General features: G+C 39.0%; 2 protein-coding genes across 5 annotated transcripts in view; both read left to right on the top strand.

Moving 5' to 3' along the window:
• LOC102976602 (carotenoid-cleaving dioxygenase, mitochondrial) overlaps window positions 1-4,719 on the top strand; it is a 50,984-nt gene extending 46,265 nt beyond the window's left edge. For 3 of the 4 annotated variants that reach the window (XM_055091561.1, XM_028501309.2, XM_024131296.3), the window contains 5 exons: window positions 864-1,001; window positions 1,598-1,780; window positions 2,255-2,365; window positions 3,881-4,009; window positions 4,397-4,719. In XM_055091561.1, the coding sequence (XP_054947536.1) occupies window positions 864-1,001; window positions 1,598-1,780; window positions 2,255-2,365; window positions 3,881-3,994 (546 nt within the window). In that variant the 3' untranslated portion in view covers window positions 3,995-4,009; window positions 4,397-4,719. Of the gene's footprint in view, window positions 1-863; window positions 1,002-1,597; window positions 1,781-2,254; window positions 2,366-3,880; window positions 4,122-4,396 lie in introns of those variants that run through there. The other variant, XM_028501307.2, reaches the window with a different exon arrangement.
• Window positions 4,720-7,668: 2,949 nt separating this feature from the next.
• On the top strand, window positions 7,669-14,494 carry PTS (6-pyruvoyltetrahydropterin synthase). Its single transcript, XM_007128286.4, has 6 exons — window positions 7,669-7,826; window positions 9,279-9,358; window positions 10,555-10,577; window positions 10,958-11,014; window positions 13,809-13,879; window positions 14,067-14,494. The coding sequence occupies exons 1-6, from the start codon at window positions 7,744-7,746 to the stop codon at window positions 14,188-14,190; spliced, it is 438 nt and encodes a 145-aa protein (XP_007128348.1). The 5' UTR covers window positions 7,669-7,743; the 3' UTR covers window positions 14,191-14,494.
• The last annotated feature ends 5,371 nt before the right edge of the window (window positions 14,495-19,865 follow it).

Genomic DNA, 19,865 nt, shown 5'->3' with positions numbered 1-19,865 from the left:
GGGATGAAGTCTGGAGGAAACCGGGTGCGTGCTTTCAAGAGCCCTCTCCCAGGATATGCTTGATTTCTCCAGCGACTCATTGTGACAACACGTGTGAAATGTTGCCTGCCAGAGAAGGCCACCCAAGCTGGTGGTCCAGGGTGTTTGTTGGGGATCAACACATAACATATATAGCCCCTACATGAGTAACCTCAATTACTGAAGTTCTAGAGCCCCATAGAGAAGGCAGGTGTTCATTATAAATCAAGTTGTTAGCATAAACTATAAGAACAAATTAGTACAGTACGCCTCAAGGCCTCAGGCATGCGAACATACTCTTATCAGACTGAACATTCAAAGAGCTCCGTTCCCAGGTGCTGGCCAAGGACCAGTCATGAAAACAGGCCTCTTCTGAGAATATGCAGGGTTTGAGCAACCCAGGCCTGCTAAGTTAGCCCATTTCCACACAGAGTTCTTCCCGGACCAAACCTGAGGAAGGAAGCACCCATTTTACTCTCTAGTCACTCACCCTTCAGTGTGTTTCTTATTGGCACTTATCACTATCTGACTTTGAGCTGTATAATCATTTATTTATTTGACACTACTTAAGTAACATATATTTCTTATCTATTATCATTCTTTCCCCACTAGAATATAAGGCCAGAGACTGTTTTGTTCACTGTTGTATTCTCGGTGTCTAAAACAGAGCTTGGCCTGTTGTAGGTACTCAACTGATATTTGCTGAGTAAATGAATGAATGAAAATGATCATTTATGCAATTACTTAGAAATGCCAATAATATTGACTGGATCTCAGTTATTGGGACATGCTGTTATACTATGAATGACAATTTTCTCAACTGTTTATTTCTCTCTCCTGAACAGGTCTATAATTCAGTAGCCAGATCTTTCCCTCGAAGGTTTGTTTTGCCCTTACATGTCAGTTTGAATGCCCCTGAGGCAGAGAACCTCAGCCCATTGTCCTATTCTTCAGCCAGTGCTGTGAAACAGGCTGATGGAAAGGTATGCTATGAATGGACATTAGACTAAGACTTTGATCCTCAGTAGTGTTTCTTCATTCACTAGTAAAGTAGTGTGGCTATGTAGTGTGGCTGTTCTCCACAATGTTTGGTGCCCAGTAAGTTTTATAACATTCAGCCGAGCCGGGTAAGGTCATGGAGCATGGCTTGCAAAAGAGCCACAGAGTTTTGGGTGGGAGTGAGCAGTGTATTTACCTATCCCTTTTGTGTTTTGAAACAAATATATGAAACTTTCTAATGGTTGTGGAATGTCTAAGTATTTGAGATAGGAATTGACCATCCCCACCTTTTAGATAATTTGCACTTACATATCATTGTGTAGCTAACAATGTCTCAGCTTTAGTAGAATAAAAGCCCACTTCTACCTCCTATGCCATTTGACAGCTTAGTCACAAAACCAGATAATCTTTTATACGTTCATACACATGATGAAAAGAGGCACAATATTAAAAAATGACATAGAACCTCAGTTTTCAAGCCCTGTCACAAACTCTTATAGGGTGTTAGCCCCATGCTGACCTACACTGAAGAAAGTAAGAATTAAGCAATCACTACAAATCCTTTTGTGCCCTCATTTAGATTTGGTGCTCTTATGAAAATCTATATCCTGAGGACCTAGAAGAGGAAGGAGGTGTTGAATTTCCCCAGATCAACTATGGCCAATTCAGTGGCAAAAAGTATCAGTTCTTCTATGGCTGTGGCTTTTGGCATTTGGTGGGCGATTCTCTGATCAAGACTGACGTGGTGAACAAGACACTGACGGTAATGAAATTCTTTTTCCTTTTCTGAACTCTTAAAAAACCTATTCTGCCCTTTGAATTAATTTCTGTTTTTTTTAAGGTAGGTCTTGAGATTTTTAAATATTTAAGCAGCTCAGCCACTTACTTTTATTAAATCTGAGAACCATGGAATCACATAGATTAGGGGTATGTACCCTCTAGGAATGAACCACAAGCCCAGAGAAATAATTCTATGCTTGATAGTATTTTGAGAGAAATCATGGGACACCTCTATTTCAGGTTGATGGGAAACTATAATTACACCAGTTGTGTTTGATGATGATGGAATCTGCATCTGCAAAAGCTCCCTCTCCTATATTTAACTCAGTAAGCCTGATTCTTCTACTGTTGGACCATTGCATTGACAGCCAAATTCATGCTGGGACTGACAATCACTATAGAACACTTCCAGGTCATAACCAGTCTTTTATCAAATACTTTTTTGGGGACTTAACAGGTTTGGAGAGAAGATGGCTTTTATCCCTCAGAACCTGTTTTTGTTCCAGTACCAGGAACCAGTGAAGAAGATGGTGGGGTTATTCTTTCTGTGGTGATCACTCCCAACCAGGTAAATGTATTTCCGTCACCCGTCAGAAAGAGAAATAGCACTGGGCCTTTTGAGGGTTATGTTTAGTGATGCTGTTGATGGTTTATTTTGATTCCAACTTGGCACCTTCTCCCTTTTCTTCCTCTCCTTATTATTTGGGTACCCTTTTATCATAATCAGTACTTTATTACTGTTTTAAAGTTCTATTTTAGAACCATAATAATTTACATTTGCATAGGAATTTATTTACAAAACTCTTTCATACATATTATCTTATTTAGTCATCAAAACAACTTTGTGGGGTACCATTTTACACGTAGAATTTGTAACTTAAGGAAGCTGAAAGAGACTTGCATCAGATCTCATGGTGGTAAAGCCAGTATTAAAATCCCAAACTTCTGAATTCTAGTCTAATATTTCATACCACCATCTGTGCTGCCAATTTAAATTGAGTGACCCAAGGGACTTCCCCTGTGGTCCAGTGGGTAAGACTCCGTGCTCCCAATGCAGGGGACCCGGGTTCCATCCCTGGTCGGGGAACTAGATGCCGCATGCATGCCGCAACTAAAGAGTCCTCATGCCGCAGCGAAGACCTGGTGCAGCCAAAATAAATAAATAAATATTAAAAACCCCACAAAACTAAAAAATAACATAAAATAAATTAGTGACCCAAAAATCTAATGTGATAGGCCCTGACCTAGTGTCTCAAAAATGTTGATATCTTTTTTTTTAAAAAAATATTTATTTATTTATTTGGCTGCACTGGGTCTTAGTTGCAGCACAAGGGATCTTTAGTTGCGGCATGTGGGCTCTTAGTTGCCTGACCAGGGACCAAACCTGGGCCCCCTGCACTGGGAGCATGGAGTCTTAACCACTGGACCACCAGGGAAGTCCCAATAATGTTGATATATAACTTCTTGTCTAGGGCAGTCTTGTGGCAGTAGGTTCACTTTGAGTACCAGCTTTGATCAATTATTACTGGCTACCTGGGGTGTTGGATTCTGAGGCTTTTTAAGGTTTAGGTGAGGAAAGTGCTGTGATCAATTAGTAATGCCTGCCATGGGCTTAGGAGGACTTGGTCCTCATGCCAGGTACTTGCCACTCCTGTAATTAGACCAGGGCAAATCTCAGTCTGCCTTGCAATGCTACCTTTTGAACAGCTCTAAAGTAACACAAAATGGAGGCATTTCATTTTAGAAGAATTTTTATGTCTCTTAGGAGATTGAAAAGGGTCAGGTAAAAAGATCCTTAAACCCCAAGAGATCCTATGAAGGTGATTGATATAAAGAACTTATTCTTTGCTCTAGATATGAACTTCTTCAGCTGTAATTTCCTATTCTGTTCAGTTCAGCATTCTGCAAACATTTAGTGAATGAATAGGCAAGGCACTGTGCTAGATGCTGGGGGTGGACATGAAGATGAGTAATATGTAGTCTCTCTCTTAGGAATTTTACAGCCCACTGGAGGAAACAGACAGATTTTTTTTTGTAGAAAAAAAATAAGAGAGAATTTTCAGTATTGGCTTTCCTTTTCTAGAATGAAAGAAATTTTCTCCTAGTCTTGGATGCCAAGAACTTTGAAGAACTGGGCCGAGCAGAGGTGCCTGTGCAAATGCCTTACGGGTTCCATGGCACCTTCGTGACCATCTGATGGAACATCCACAAGGTCTGGGAACTAGGTTTTAAATGTATGTGCTCTGTACAAAAGAGAGAGCAAAGGTGCACCTTACCTTCCAAACCATAGACATCTGGTTTTAAAATTTCTATTAAAAATGGAATTCATGAGATAATTATGGTTTTATATTTTCTTAGGGATCTTCCTTGAAAACATTAAGCAAGTGTTGATACAACCTTTTGAAGAGAGTTTTAAATTTATATTTACTGGATATATCTTATAGGTAATAAGAATACATGAAAGAAAAACTAGACCTGATTATCACCACCAGATAAGTGGGTGACAGAGGTTCCCACACTTGGGAGAAGAAATACAGATAACCATAGCTAGTAGAATATGAATATAGGTCTAAAAAGCCCCTTGTTTTTTCCATTACAGCCTGCCTGTTGCTACTGGTCCTAAGGTACTCACAGAGGATGTCATGCTTGGAGGCTCCTTCTAAACTGGCTATTTCTCTGCTGTCCAGAGCAGATGCCACTGCAGTTGAACCACCCAGTACCACCTCCTACCCTGCCCCCAGATCAGCCTTGGGAGGCTGTTGTTTTGAGGGATGTTGTTAAAATCAGGCATTTTCCCCTAATCTCCAGGTGTCTAGTTCTTCAGAGAACGATGAAAAGTTGGTAGTTCTTACCATACGACCCAGCAATCCCAGTACTGGGCATATACCCTGAGAAAACCATAATTCAAAAAGAGTCATGTACCAAAATGTTCACTGCAGATCTATTTACAATAGCCAGGACATGGAAGAACTGAGTTATTTGTAGTGAGGTGGATGGACCTGGAGTCTGTCATACAGAGTGAAGTAAGTCAGAAAGAGAAAAACAAATACCGTATGCTAACACATATATATGGAATCTAAGGAAAAAAAAAAAGGTCATGAAGAACCTAGGGGCAAGAAGGGAATAAAGACACAGACCTACTAGAGAATGGACTTGAGGATATGGGGAGGGGGAAGGGTAACCTGGGACAAAGTGAGTGAGTGGCATGGACATATATACACTACCAAATGTAAAGCCTATAGCTAGTGGGAAGCAGCTGCATAGCGCAGGGAGATCAGCTCGGTGCTTTGTGACCACCTAGGGGGTGGGATAGGGAGGGTTGGAGGGAGGGAGACGCAAGAGGGAAGAGATATGGGAACGTATGTATATGTATAACTGATTCACTTTGTTACATAACACACCATTATAAAGCAATTATACTCCAATAAAGATGTTAAAAAAAAAAGTTGGTAGTTCTTCATTTAGTTGGGCAACAGGTGGCACTAGAGACCATATAATCTTTGCATGTCTAAACCCCGTTAGTTTTTACCAACAGCCCAAATCAGCCTAGATCTGTCACTTAAACCACACGTCAAAATACCGTGTTCCCTTTTCCTTCAGTTATACTCCAAGCCCAGGCCAGTTAAACTGTGCATGCTCCATGTGCGTGTTGAATGGTGCTGGAGAAGCCCCCCAAACATGTAGTTTGGGGCAGTGTGAACTCATCAGGCTCACTGCACAGTCCTGGACCAACATAGTCAGTTTCTTCTCAGTTTCTCTTGAGAGTTATTATAAACATCACAAACCCTATTCACCTTAGCAAAGGGTTCCATACATACAAATGCCACATGTCGGGGTTTGCATCGTGGCAATAAAATAAAAGTGCTAAGTTTTGTGTCTGGGTTGGTGAGATACAGAGCAATAGCAATAGGTACAGAATAGAAGATGCCTAAACAGAACTAATATAGCAGATGTGGGCGCTTAGAGGCTGAGATAACCATAAGAACATACATCCCTTGGTATTTCACAGAAGTCTCCAAAAAGACATTGTACTGCCCCAGATAAGACATGAAAGTTTGATCCAGATCTTATTTGGATCTGAAAGGTGAAGAAGACTCCAGTGGACATCTGGGAGGTACATAGGTCTATCTGATCATGTCTTTCTTCTGTTTATAAACCTTTACTCCATCCTACCACACAGAGAGTAAAGCTCAAACATATAAAGTTTAGCAGTATAAAAATAAGATTTTCACCCAAGGATACCTGAATTCTACCTTGGCCCTGCCATCTATATGGTTCTTGAAGGAGAAGACAAAAAAGGATCAACAACATTTTATAATCTAGGTGTATATGCCTGGTAATCCAATGCAGAAAGTTATGGAAATTGAATGAGCATATGACTGAGGCTCAGAGCCTAGGCAGGGCCTCTTCCTTTCCCTAAGTCCAACTCATCACTGGACAGTGTCCAGAGACTCAAGGAAAGGAACTATGTGGTGCACAAGTGAGGAGAAAAGGGATTAGGGTGCATCCTAGTGACCTTTAGTTACACCTGGAAAGTCACTATTCCCAAATATAGCCATATTCTGAGGTACTGGGGGTTGGGACTTCAACACATTTTACTTTGGAGGGGACACAATTCAATGCACAACAAGATGACTGAGGGTGAATTTGGTGAGTACCTTTACATGGAATTAGCTTTAATAAAAGAGCAAGAACTCTGCAAATGCAGTGACATATTTTACTAAAGCAAATAACTAAAGCAATTTCTCAGAAATTCTATCTTTTACCTTTTATTTTATTTTGATTCTTTAAACTGAATTGGGAACAAGGGAAGTGTTTGTGTAACCATTGATGGTTATAGTATTTATCTCTGATGCAGTCAATGCCTGGGAAACATTGTTTATAAGTGATCGTGGGTAAATAATTCACTTATCTGGGTCTGTTTTTTCTTATCTGTAAAGTGAGAGGACTGAACTAGATTTTGAGTTTCCATCTCAAACATCTCTGGTTTATAATTATTTAAAGTTCTTTCATTACAGCCCAATGGGGGAAAGGAGAAAAATATTTGAAAACGTGTGAGGAAGTTTGCTACACATTAATAATTTAATGCACAACTAACAGCATATATAGCTGGAGACAGGAGACATCTGGGAGAAACCATCATGGGGCTTATATTTCTACCAAGCCCATGATTTTATCCCTCCTTTCCAGTGCCTGGAACAGTGCCAGACACAGTAGGTATTCAGTAATTAATGAAAGAATGAATGTAGGCGAGAAATGCACTGGTGCGTACTGGGAACTGTAAGTAGTTTGGCCACCGCTTATGAGTAGATGGCGAGGAAACAAGATCCTTTCACTCTGGAGGTGTCTCCATTGGACAGAGAATAGCTAAGGTGTGTATGCTCATGGGTGCATGTGTTTACACTGCAGCAACCCAGAGTGATAAACGGCTGCATGCATGCATATGGATGATAAGGACAGCTCGAGAGTTTCCCTTTGTAAGAATCTTTACAAATGGTCCAAAGGTAGTATCATTTCTGAAAGCCACGTGGTCCCACACGTGCACTCAAATTTCTGCTCCCTTTAAGCTATAAGTAGGCTGGCCCTGGGACTCGTCGCAGAGTAAGCAGCGACAGGTTTCTACAACCCAGGGCTTTCTAGAAGGGAGTGGGAGGGACCTCATTGAGCAGACATAAAAATGGACACTAAGACCCCACCCACCTTATTTGACCGCCCTAAGGCGGGCCCAGCTCTCTGCGCGCTTGCTCTCCCAAGAGATTGAGAGAGCAAGGAACGCCTGTTACGGCCTCCAGACCGGCAGAGGGAGCCCAGTCGCAGGGTGAAGCAGAGAGCCCTTCTGCCGGGCGCCGTCCGCACTGCGCAGCCGCGAAGGACGGCGCCACCTTTCTCAGCCTGGCGGCGGGCCTAGGGCAGGAGGCGCTGGCGGGGACGCGGGCTTGCAAAACCATGAGCGCGGTGGCTTCGGGCCCTGGCCGGCGGGCGCGAGTGTCCCGCCTGGTCTCCTTCAGCGCGACCCATCGGCTCCACAGGTGGGGTGTGCTTACAGTACCAGTGGTGGGGGCAGCACCTTCCAGCCCCGGAGCTGGGTCCCGGGTGCGGGAGGGGCACGGATGCCCGCTGATGAGTGGGCGGGGGGCGCCGTGTACTCCTGCGGCCGCCAGGCTTCGTTGATGACGTCATAACAGTCGCGACCGGCGTCGACCAGCCTCCTGGGGATCGATGTGACGTTGAAAGGTGTTGAACTCGCCCAGTTTACACAGTGCCAGGCACATCGTAAACACTCAGTACATGTTAGCTACCCATAGCTAATATAGTTACAGCAAGGAGAGTTTTGTCCACTTTATACCGAAGAGAAAATGAACCCAGGTGTTCACTTTCCTGAGCAAGCAGCACAGTTGGGATTTGAGCCCGGAGTACGCAGACTGCTTCATCGCACTGAAGAGTTGATTTTGAGCAGGGTTTTGCCACTCATTAGCAAGCGCCACTCTCTGAGCATCGTTTCCTCGTCTGCAAAATGAGGAGGATAATTTCTACCTAACAGGATTCACCTATCCATTTAGTCACTGGACAGGTATTTGTTGTCAGGTCTTGTGCTAGGTAACAGGGATGCAGCAGTGATCAAGACCTGTCACAGTTTTCTATCTGGAGTATACAAACTGGCCAATTTTGTGGAGAGTACAGTGAGATAATTTTGTGCAAAAGCTTTGTGAACTGTAGTACTCTAAATGTAAGAAGTAGATGAGCAGGAGAAAGGAAAGGAATAAAGAGAGTCTCAAAAAGAAACGGGTTATTTAATAGGAAGCTCAAACATATGAGAGTGGTAAGGCCTCATTGAAGATGCACAGGTATATCTCATTGAAGATGCACAGTTGATTGGACAGGTATAGGTATAAAAATCCATTAAGAAAATGGATCTCTGCTTGGAACAACGGCTGAGTATTGTAATTTTAAAATTTAACCTGGTTTGAATACCCCTGAATGGATTGAAGTTATCAGTAGGCAATAGTTGAGGGATAATGAAGCAAGATTTTAAAGAGAAGATGTACTAGGTCATGTAATTATTTTTCAGGGGGAATGAGATTTTAAGCCACTTGAGGATAAGCGTCTTTTTTTAAAAAAATCACCATGTGCCCTTGCTTCATTCAGCCCGTGCCTAGTATGTAGTAGGTACTCAGTAAATGTTGAATTGAAAAATGGAAGGGCCTTGAGCAGATCAGTTGTTGAAGTCTTGCTGTGGAACAAGGATGTTGAATTTATTTAAGCTAATTTGTATGGTATAGTAGTCTAATTGGGGGGCATACACTGATTCCTGCCATAAAATTGAGTAATGAAATCAAATTGATTTATGACTCTCCATTTGATGAGCTAAAGAATAGTAAGTAGTGAAGTTTTTCAAAGGCTAGAGCAAACAATAAGTGTAGGGAACAGAAAAGGTATCTGAACATGTATCATGTTGACTTTTTTTCTTTTTTTTTGGTCAGCATATCTCTGAGTAATGAGGAAAACTTGAAACTGTTTGGGAAATGCAACAACCCAAATGGCCATGGGCACAATTATAAAGGTGAGAGAAAAACTGGTGAAATTTTAGCCCTTTCGGTAATGATGAATGAGTGTTCAGCATATACAGTCTAAATGAGTAAGAAACCTTATGGACAGAACATGAATGCTTTGAGCCTTGAATGAGAAATTAAATAGAAGTTCAAAATGAAAAGATCTGTTGCCTTAGTTGGATGTATCTTAAGTTTTACTATGTAATCGTCTGCTGTTATAGATCAAAACAATGAATGGCTTAAATACTTTTTTCCTTGGCCTTAAGAGTACATGACATTCTTTTGGCACCATGTTTCCTTCTAATTAGGTATTGCTGAGGCCAATGTTAAAATTAGATTGTATTCATTGAGTAAATAATGACTGACGAAGGGAGCATATTGCCTCAAGATGTGCAGTATGGCAGGAAAATAGGTTGGGTCTAAAACTTTGACAGTAGTGTTCCAAGAAAGTAATTAATTTACGCAAGGACAAGGGACTTGATTATTTGAGATAGAGATGATGTTTCACAAAACAGCTATGTAAGCCGTAGAGCATCACAGCATATGGTATAATGGAGTAAAAAGACCAGAAAAGATGTCAGAAGTTTGGGATTTCTAGTTTAGTTACTGCCTAACTTACTTGACCTATGATATCTCTCATTCTCAGTTTGCTCACTTATCACATAATACCTAATGGTGTTTGTATGGAGCTGAAAAAAATATGTGAAAGTCATTAATTTGAGCACTCTGATCATCAAGATTTTTCAGAAGTTTCATACACGTACTTGTTAATTTACAAAGCATTACTATAAACTGTGTTTACATTCACATGAGTAAAGGAATAAGAATTTCAGGCCCAGTAGCAGTTTTGCTTGCTCAGAAAGGTACTTGGACCAGCTCAGTGTGTAGCTGGATTTCTTCCTGTATATTTTCTACTTTTACAGGCAGTGATCAAGCAGCATCTTGATCTTACCTAGTGGAGATTCCTTCCAAGTGCATCATAAACAGAATTTATACCCTTTTTGGCCTTGGCTAAGCACCTCTAAGTTCCTCTGCCTTGGTTCAGTCTTGCTTTAGTTGATAAAAAGATCTTAACTAAAAGATGTTTTGGGGGAAAATATAGCTTTGTGGGGTGAGAGCTAATAATTTATGTTGTTAACTTGTGTTTGGATGTTACTCTGTTGAAAGTCATGTTTTCTTTTTTGGTATTTTGTTTTCTTCCCCATAGTTGCGGTGACAGTACATGGAGAGGTACGTGCTGAAAATGTCTCTGTGGTTTGTGCACATTGCTGGGCCCTCTTTCAGCCAACGTGATGGATTCTGTGTTGAAAAATTCTGTTCAAATCAGTATTGCTTCATTGGTGGTCTTTGTGTATGGTGAGCTGCTGCCATTTCAGGCCTTTCCTCTCCCAAAATGTCCTCTTTAATGTGCTGTATGTGGACAGGTAGAAGAGCAGTACAGTGAAAAGGAAGCCTAGAGTACTTGGTGTTTCCATGCTGAGATGGATTGTCTCGGGGATGAAGGCCAATGTGGGGACAATTTCTGCACATTGTGCAGCCTTTAATAATTTACCAGAGGTTTAAATATGAAGAGCATGTTATAGTAATATTCACCTTTGTTTACTTTTTAGATTGATCCTGTTACAGGAATGGTCATGAATTTGACTGACCTCAAAGAGTACATGGAGGTAATGGCAAGTTGGATGCTAATTTTGTGCTGTCTTCTGAATATAATATTTGATGGCCCCCTTTTCACTTCCCCAGCCAAGTATCATCAGAGGTCCTGTGACCTGGCAAGTGGAATTGGGTGAGGGAGTGGGGTAGTAGTTGGAGGAACTTCTCTCAGTGTTCTTCTCCTAAAGGTGTTTGGATGACTTAATGGAAATTAGTCATGGTTGTCTTAGATAGAAATAAATGTAGCGTGCTCATCTGGTATTTTTTGTTGGCGTGTCCTGATTTTTTCTGTTTAACAAATTCTGCCCTTCTTTCAAGACACAGCTTTCTCCTTGAAACTTTCTACTTCTTCTGTGAATTTTCCTTACACCTTTGATCACAGATTTTAGTACTACCCTGTTTTATTCACTTTAGCTTTATTATAAACTCACTGGGGCAGTTCATCATAGGGATAACAAAAAAGAGGTTGTTCAGTAAAAGACTTACTGATTATATCATTACAGAATTCTTGGATTGTAAGAGACCTCAGAGGTTATCTAAGCCAATTTCTTCATTCCATAGATTGAGATTGAGAGATGCTGAGCAGTTAACCAACTGACTTGCCCTAGGTCATGTAGCTAGTCCTTTACAAAGTTGAGATTAGATTTTCTTCCATCCACCTTAGTTTTTATTATGCCTTCATTTCACCTGTTTACTTTGCTTCAGCTTTGCTCCTTATTTTGTTCTAAAATTTGACATTTGTTTCATAAAAATGCTGTTATTAATAATTACTTCTTTCACATTACTTATCTCCCATGTATTCAGTAAGTATGCCTGCTTTAGCCACAGAGTGCTCACATGAATTTTTAAGCTTTCTTTTTTTTAAAAAATTTATTTATTTATTTATGGCTGTGTTGGGTCTTCGTTGCTGCGTGCAGGCTTTCGCTAGTTGCGGCGAGTGGGCGCTACTCTTTGTTGTGGTGTGTGGGCTTCTCATTGCGTTGGCTTCTCTTTGTTGCGGAGCACGGGCTCTGGGTGTGCGGGCTTCAGTAGTTGTGGCTCGCGGGCTCTAGAGCACAGGCTCAGTAGTTGTGGTGCATGGGCTTAGTTGTTCCGCGGCATGTGGGATCTTCCCGGAACAGGGCTCGAACCCATGTCCCCTGCATTGGCAGGCGGATTCTTAACCACTGCGCCATCAGGGAAGCCCTCACATGACTTTTTATAGCAGGTAAAGAATAGTAAGTGCTCAATAAGTGTTGCTTGAATAAATGAATAGGAGAATGAGTGAATGAACAAACAGTACTGTGCTCAAAGTACTGTAGGAAAGCTGTAAAGACAGAGTGCTTGCATTTACTGGTGACATTAAAAAATATATATATATATATGCACACACACACATACACACACACACACGCACGCACGCGTGCACACACACAAATACAAGACAACAACTTGAGACATAAGAGACATCCCAAGCAGGCACACAGTTAAATACTAAAGGAGAGGTTCTCTGCACTTTTTCCCCATCTTTGCATCCCTGAAGGATACCACACACCACACACTTTAGTACTTTTACATCAGTAAAAGTGGCTGATCATGGCATACAGAGTCAAATTAGAAGGAGCCCTGTAGAAGAGGCTTCAATGGAAAAGTTGAGATCTGAACTGGAATTTTCAATTAAAGCAAAGATTAAACAAAGATTTATTTTCTTGATATCCATATGGATATCATGTGATTTATTTTAAAAGTTGTTTGGTTTAGGACTTACTTTTTTTTATATGATTCTGATTTTGTTCAGAAAATGATTGCTGTTGTTGTCATTAATGTACCTTTCTTGGAACCATACCATGTGGAAACTTAGATTGTTTCACAAATGCTTTTTTTATTGAAATATAGTTGATGAGCAATATTATATAATTTACAGGTATACAGTATAGTGATTGACAATTTTTAAAGGTTATACTCCATTTATAGTTATTATAAAATATTGGCTATATTCCCCATGTTGTACAATATATTCTTATAATTTATTTTATACATAATAGTTTGTACCTCTTAATCCCCTACCCCTTTACTGCCCCTCCTCCCTTCCCTCTCCCCACTGGTAACAACTAGTTCTCTTCATCTGAGAGTGTTTCTTTCTTGTTATATTCACTAGTTTATTGTATCTTTTAGATTGCTTAGATGTTTTACAAGAGCTAAAAGTAAAAATTTACAAAGAATAAGGCAATTACAATTCTTGCCATTGACAAAGAAAAACATTATGTTTAATATTCCTAATACAAGTATTAGGAAGCAGTAGTCTTTACATGTTTTTATGTTTTCTTCTAAGAGGCCAAGATCATTCTTAAATTACTCCTTACAGCAGAAATTTAGAACTCCTTACATAATTTCAGTCTTAATCTGCTTTCTAAATGTAGTACTCATTGGATGTTTGTCCTAATTAAATTGTGGCATTGTGCTGAAGGTGAGACTTCAGGAGACTAGGGAGAAGTATTTCTTGTAACATTTTGGACAGAATTCAAGAAGTATTAAACTAAATTCTGAATCACAATGGCTTGTTATGAGAAAGCTCCAGTGAATTCTCTATTTTTTGGTTTCTTACCTCTTTGCATTCAGTAATGAGGATATCCAGTCATTATGGAGAGCTAGGCCTTACTTTATTTTACAACTTTAAACTTTCTGAGATTGTTTTATAAGACACCAAGTACTTGCAAGTATCGAGTTAGTGACTAAATGATAAGGTAAGGTTTAGAGGCAAAGGTAGAACACTTTGGAATATGAGTCATAAATGGAATTAGTGATGTTTTTCCTTTGTTTTGTCTATAGGAGGCAATTATGAAGCCCCTTGATCATAAGAATCTGGATCTGGATGTGCCGTATTTTGCAGATGTTGTAAGGTGAGTGACTATTTTACTTTATGTAAACAGTAAGAAAGAAGAATCGATTTTAATATTTTACTTGATTATTGTGTGATTTCTAAAGTTTTAGTGTAATATCTTTTAAAACTAGAATTTCTATTCTGTAAATATTAAACATGAAGTTTTGTTTATTTGCCTTTTGATCTTCTTTCCTTTTCTTCTACAGCACGACAGAAAATGTAGCTGTATATATCTGGGAAAACCTCCAGAAATTTCTTCCTATGGGAGTTCTTTATAAAGTAAAAGTATATGAAACTGATAATAATATTGTAGTCTATAAAGGAGAATAACTCTTAGAGGTTAATACTATAAAATGATTTAATTTTTTTCCATATTTGAAGAAGATCTTTATCCCCTTGGACAATTAAGAAGTCATCACATAATTGTTGTATCTCCATATTGAGTTCTGGAGCACTTGATTTATTGGAATCATTGTGAGTAGGACCTGTTTTAGACTCAAATCTATTTTAAAATCAAATTTGTAATGTATTCTGAGTATCATTTAAAGAGTCTTTCATCTATAGATTAAAATCATTTCAGCAAAATGTTTGGTGTAGAATTATATGAAAGCAAGAGAAATCTGTTTTTGCTTTTCCATTATCTCATTTTTAGTATTCATTTTTTTTCTTGGTATAATATAAATGGCAAAAATGTTTATAAGACTTACAGTAGGTGAATCTTATAAAAAATAAAATACAGGTGATCACCAAGTCTAGAAACATAGACAACATTCTATTTCTTAGTAGATTGAGCTCCCTTGATCACTTCTAGAATATGCTAAAGGTGCAAGTTTATTCATTGAAAATTAGTCACAAATCATCTGAGGCAATGCATTGTAAACAGATGTACAAGGACTGATGGAAATGTTGCTTTAATGCACATTGTTCATTGCACATTTGCACAGCTTATTGAACTATGAACTGCTAGTGAGGAATAACACATTGAACATAATCATGGAAGATCAGTAAACTGCTTATTTATATTTGTCTGTGTTTCCAGACCTTGTGGCTACCTGAACAATTTAAACTCAGAAGGCTGAAGAATAATCACATGTATTAAACCCTATTAAAATAATCAACATGAAAAGGATATATTACTCTGTAAAGGATCTCTTTTATACAGTTTTTCCTAATTAATTCCATTTTGTTCTGATCACTAAATTTATCTGCTTAAGTTGAACTATATTTTTCATCCCTGGTATCTTTTTCTGATGCCTAAATCCACAAGTACGTATTTGCTTTCTTTGCAAAAAGAACTGTTCTCACTTGTGTTCTCATTTGTATTCTGAACTTCTTAAATATAGGGTTTCATTTTTCTCTCCACATAGCAACTAGTACACAATGGATTCTTAGAATGTTGCTGCCTGAAAATAGTAAAAGGACGTGTGGTGATGACTATACTAAAAAAATTTTCAAAGGAGTACACTTTTATTTTGGAGAGTTATTAACTACAGGAATTTTATGGTAAATTTTGACAATAATACAATGCCCATTTGATTAAATTTAAATGTGTTTTAGTTATCAACACAATTTTTATGTTACTTATTCATGTATATTTTGTATTGATTACTTGAAAGGCAGGATAGCTGTAATTTGGTAAGGCACTTTATGTTTTAATTCCCACAGCTTCCATGCAAGGTATTATTCCCATTTTACAGATGAGAAAATTAAAATTGAACTGAGTTTAAGCTACTTGCCTAAGCTCACTCAGCAAATAAATAGCAAACTGAGTGTTTGATACTCAGTCTGACTCCCAAGCACACACTTTTTTTTTTTAAAGGAATTCTAATAATTTACTTGGCTCTCGTCTAAAATTGTTAATAAATTCCCTTTGATACACCCCAGTAACTGTTTTTTTAACTATCACTTTTTCTCTCCTTTTCAATTTTCTGTAAACCCACATTACTCTGGAACCTCTTATTTGCAAACCACACTCCAATACAGTTCCCCTTTTCTTAACTGTTTTGCATTTCTGTCCATGCCTCTTTGTCACTTATTTATTTATTTATTTTTTGGGCTGTATTGGGTCTTTGTTGCCGCGCGCAGGCGTTCTCTAGTTGCGGCGAGCGGGGGCTACTCTTTGATGCGGTGTGTGGACTTCTTATTGCGGTGGCTTCTCTTGTTGAGGAGCACGGGTTCTAAGTGCACAGGCTTCAGTAGTTGTGGCATGAGGGCTCAGTAGTTGTGGCTTGTGGGCTCTAGAACACAGGCTCAGCGGTTGTGGCTCACAGACTTAGTTGCTCCGCGGCATGTGGGATCTTCCTGGACCAGGGCTCGAACCCGTGTCCCCTGCATTGGCAGGTGGATTCCCAGTCACTGCGCCAAAAGGGAAGTCCCTGTCACTTATTTTTAAATTACCCTACATCAATTAGCTTTTCTCTTCTTCCCACCCCTTCCTAATCTTGAGCTGTGCATCTCAAAAGTCCATCAGTCTATCCTGGCAGAGTGACCTTTTCTCTGGAGGAAAAGATGGGGGGCTCGTTTTTTCTCTTTTCCCAGAAGAACAGCTTTCCTGAAGTTGAAATGTATATTCTTCTTCTTTTTTTTAATAGATCATTATTGGAGTATAATTGCTTCACAATACTGTGTTAGTTTCTGTTGCACAACAAAGCAAATCAGCCATATGCATACACATGTCCCCATATCCCCTCCCTCCCATCCTCCCTATCCCACCCCTCTAGGTCATTGCAAAGCACTGAGCCGATCTCCCTGTGCTATGCTGCTGCTTCCCACCAGCCAACTATTTTACATTTGGTAGTGTATATATGTCAATGCTACTCTCTCACTTCGCCTCAGCTTCCCCCTCCCACCCCATGTCCTCAAGTCCATTCTCTATGTCTACCTCTTTATTCCTGCCCTGCAACTAGGTTCATCAGTACCATTTCTTGTTTTTTTTTTTAGATTCCATATATATGTGTTAGCATATGGTATTTGTTTTTCTCTTTCTGACTTACTTTACTGTGTATGACAGATTCTAGGTCCATCCACCTCACTACAGATAACTCAATTTTGTTTCTTTTTATGGCTGAGTAATATTCCATTGTATATATGTGCCACATCTTCTTTATCCATTCATCTCGCGATGGACATTTAGATAGGCTTCATGTCCTGGCTATTGTAAATAGTGCTGCAATGAACATTGTGGTACATGTGTCTTTTTCAATTATGGTTTTCTCAGGGTATATGCCCAGTAGTGGGATTGCTGGGTCATATGGTAGTTCTATTTTTAGTTTTTTAAGGAACCTCTGTACTGTTTTCCATAGTAGTTGTATCTGCAACTCATTGTAGTTTTGATTTGCATCTCTCTGATAATTAGTGATGTTGAGCATCTTTTCACATGCCTCTTGGCCATCTGCATGTCTTCCTTGGTGAAATGTCTATTTAGGTCTTCCACCCATTTTTTTTTAGGATTTAAAAAATATTTTATATAATGTTTTCATATACGTCTAGTTAATGTATAAACACAGCCTGAATAAGTACTTTACATTCAATTTAACATTTTCTTTAAATAGACAAAATTTTATATAATACAAAGCCATAAACCTTTTTTAAAAGCATTCAGGTATACCAAATTGTATTATGCATAATCCTTGGTTTATGACACACTCTTGCCACTGATCCATTCAGAAGCTCTTTTCAGTCTGTTAGCTGGTTATTTTTAATAAGGTAATAAGCATCTATAAAGCCACAACCCAGTACAAAAACTCAGATCTTGACAACTGACATCTAGTCATATGTACTCCGTCCATCCTCCTTTTCCCTCAGCTAGAGGTAACCATCATCCAAAATCTGGGTTCATTATTGCTTTGATTTGCATATATGTATGTATATGTATATGTGTATACAATTTATAGGGACTATATATACACATATATATTCCTTAAAACTATATATCTTTATATAACATATTTTTTAACTTTTTCACTTTGTAAATAGAACATTGTACCCTGTAATGTTCTAGACTTAATTACTTAAATATTTTATTTGATATTAATATCATTATTATTATTATTACTGTCATTATTATTATTATTTGGGCCACATGGCACAGCATGTGGGATCTTAGTTCCCCAACCAGGGATTGAACCCATGCCCCCTGCAGTGGAAGTGTGGAGTCTTAACCACTGGACTGCCAGGGAAGTCCCTATTTGATATTATTAAGCTATGGTTCATTCTTATTGTTGAGTGTAGCTTTCACCCATTTTTTAATTGGATTGTTTGTTTTTTTGATATTGAGCTGCTTGAGCTGCTTGTATATCTTGGAGACTAATTCTTTGTCTCTTGTTTCATTTGCAAATATTTTCTCCCATTCTGAGGGTTGTCTTTTTGTCTTGTTCATGGTTTCCTTTGCTGTGCAAAAGCTTTTAAGTTTAATTAAGTCCCATTTGTTTATATTTGTTTTTATTTCTGTTACTCTAGGAGGTGGGTCAAAAAAGATCTTGCTGTGGTTTATGTCAGAGTGTTTTTCCTATGTTTTCCTCTTAAGAGTTTTACGTTTAAGTCTTTAATCTATTTGAAGTTTTTTTTTTTTTTTTTTTTTTCGCGGTACGTGGGCCTCTCCCGTTGCGAAGCACACGCTCCGGACGCGCAGGCTCAGCGGCCATGGCTCATGGGCCTAGCTGTTCCGTGGCATGTGGGATCTTCCCAGACTGGGGCACGAACCCGTGTTCCCTGCATCGGCAGGCAGACTCTCAACCACTGTGCCACCAGGGAAGCCCTGAAGTTTATTTTTGTGTATGGTGTTAGTGAGTGTTCTAATGTCATTCTCTTACATGTAGCTGTCCAGTTTTCCCAGCACAACTTATTTCAAGAGGCTGTCTTTTCTCCCTTGTATGTTCTTGCCTCCTTTGTCGTAAATTAGGTGCCCATATGTGCGTGGGTTTAACTCTGGGCATTCTGTCCTGTACCATTGATCTATATTTCTGTTTTTGTGCCAGTACCATACTGTCTTGATTACTGTGGCTTTGTGGTATAGTTTGAAGTTGGGGAGTCTGATTCCTCCAACTCCGTTTTTCTTTCCTAAGATTGCTTTGGCCATTCAGGGTCTTTTGTGTTTCCCTACGAATTGTAAAATTTTTTGTGCTACTTCAATGAAAAATGCCATTGATAGTTTGATAGGGATTGCATTGAATCTGTAGATTGCTTTGGGTAGTGTAGTCATTTTCACAGTACTGATTCTCCAGTCCAAGAGCATGGTATATTTCTCCATCTGTTTATGTCATCTTTGATTTCTTTCATCAGTGTTTTATAGTTTTCTGAGTACAAGTCTTTCGCCTCCTTGGGCAGGTTTATTCATAGGTATTTTATTCTTTTTGTTGCAGTGGTAAATAGGAGTGTTTCTTTAATTTTGCTTGCTGATTTTTCGTTGTTGGTGTATAGGAATGCCAGAGATTTCTGTGCATTAATTTTGTATCCTGCAACCTTACCATATTTATTGATTAGTTCTAGTAGTTTTCTGGTGGCATTTTTAGGATTTTCTATGTATAGTATCTTGTTATCAGCAAACAGTGACGGTTTTACTTCTTCTTTTCCAATTTGTATTCCTTTTATTTCTTTTTCTTCTCTGATTGCTGTGGCTAGGACTTCCAAAACTATGTTGAATAAGAGTGGTGAGAGTGGACATCCTTGTCTTGTTGCTGATCTTAGTGGAAATGCTTTCAGTTTTTCACCCTTGAGTATGATGCTTGCTGTGGGTTTGTCATATATGTCTTTTATTATGTTGATGTAGGTTCCCTCTATGCCCATTTTCTGGAGAGTTTTTATCATAAATGGGTGTTGAATTTGTCAAAAGCTTTTTCTGCATCTATTTAGATGATCACATGGTTTTTATTCCTTAATTTGTTAATGTGGTGTATCACATTGATTGATTTGCGTATATTGAATCCTTGCATCCCTGGGATAAATCCTACTTGATCATGGTGTATGATCCTTTTAATGTGCTGTTGGATTCTGTTTGCTAGTATTTT

This window comes from Physeter macrocephalus, chromosome 16 (assembly GCF_002837175.3).
Source record: "Physeter macrocephalus isolate SW-GA chromosome 16, ASM283717v5, whole genome shotgun sequence".
In the NCBI taxonomy this organism is placed as follows: Eukaryota; Metazoa; Chordata; class Mammalia; order Artiodactyla; family Physeteridae; genus Physeter; species Physeter macrocephalus.
Note: the sequence above shows the minus strand (reverse complement) of the source record. Positions and strands in the feature narration are given on the sequence as shown.

Bases quoted from the DNA above. Each gene is read 5' to 3' on its own strand.
- PTS (XM_007128286.4), top strand. From the start codon at position 7,744: ATGAGCGCGGTGGCTTCGGGCCCTGGCCGGCGGGCGCGAGTGTCCCGC. The intron at 7,827-9,278 runs GTGGGGTGTGCT...TTTTTTGGTCAG, and splicing joins GCGACCCATCGGCTCCACAG to CATATCTCTGAGTAATGAGG. The intron at 13,880-14,066 runs GTGAGTGACTAT...TTTCTTCTACAG, and splicing joins TATTTTGCAGATGTTGTAAG to CACGACAGAAAATGTAGCTG.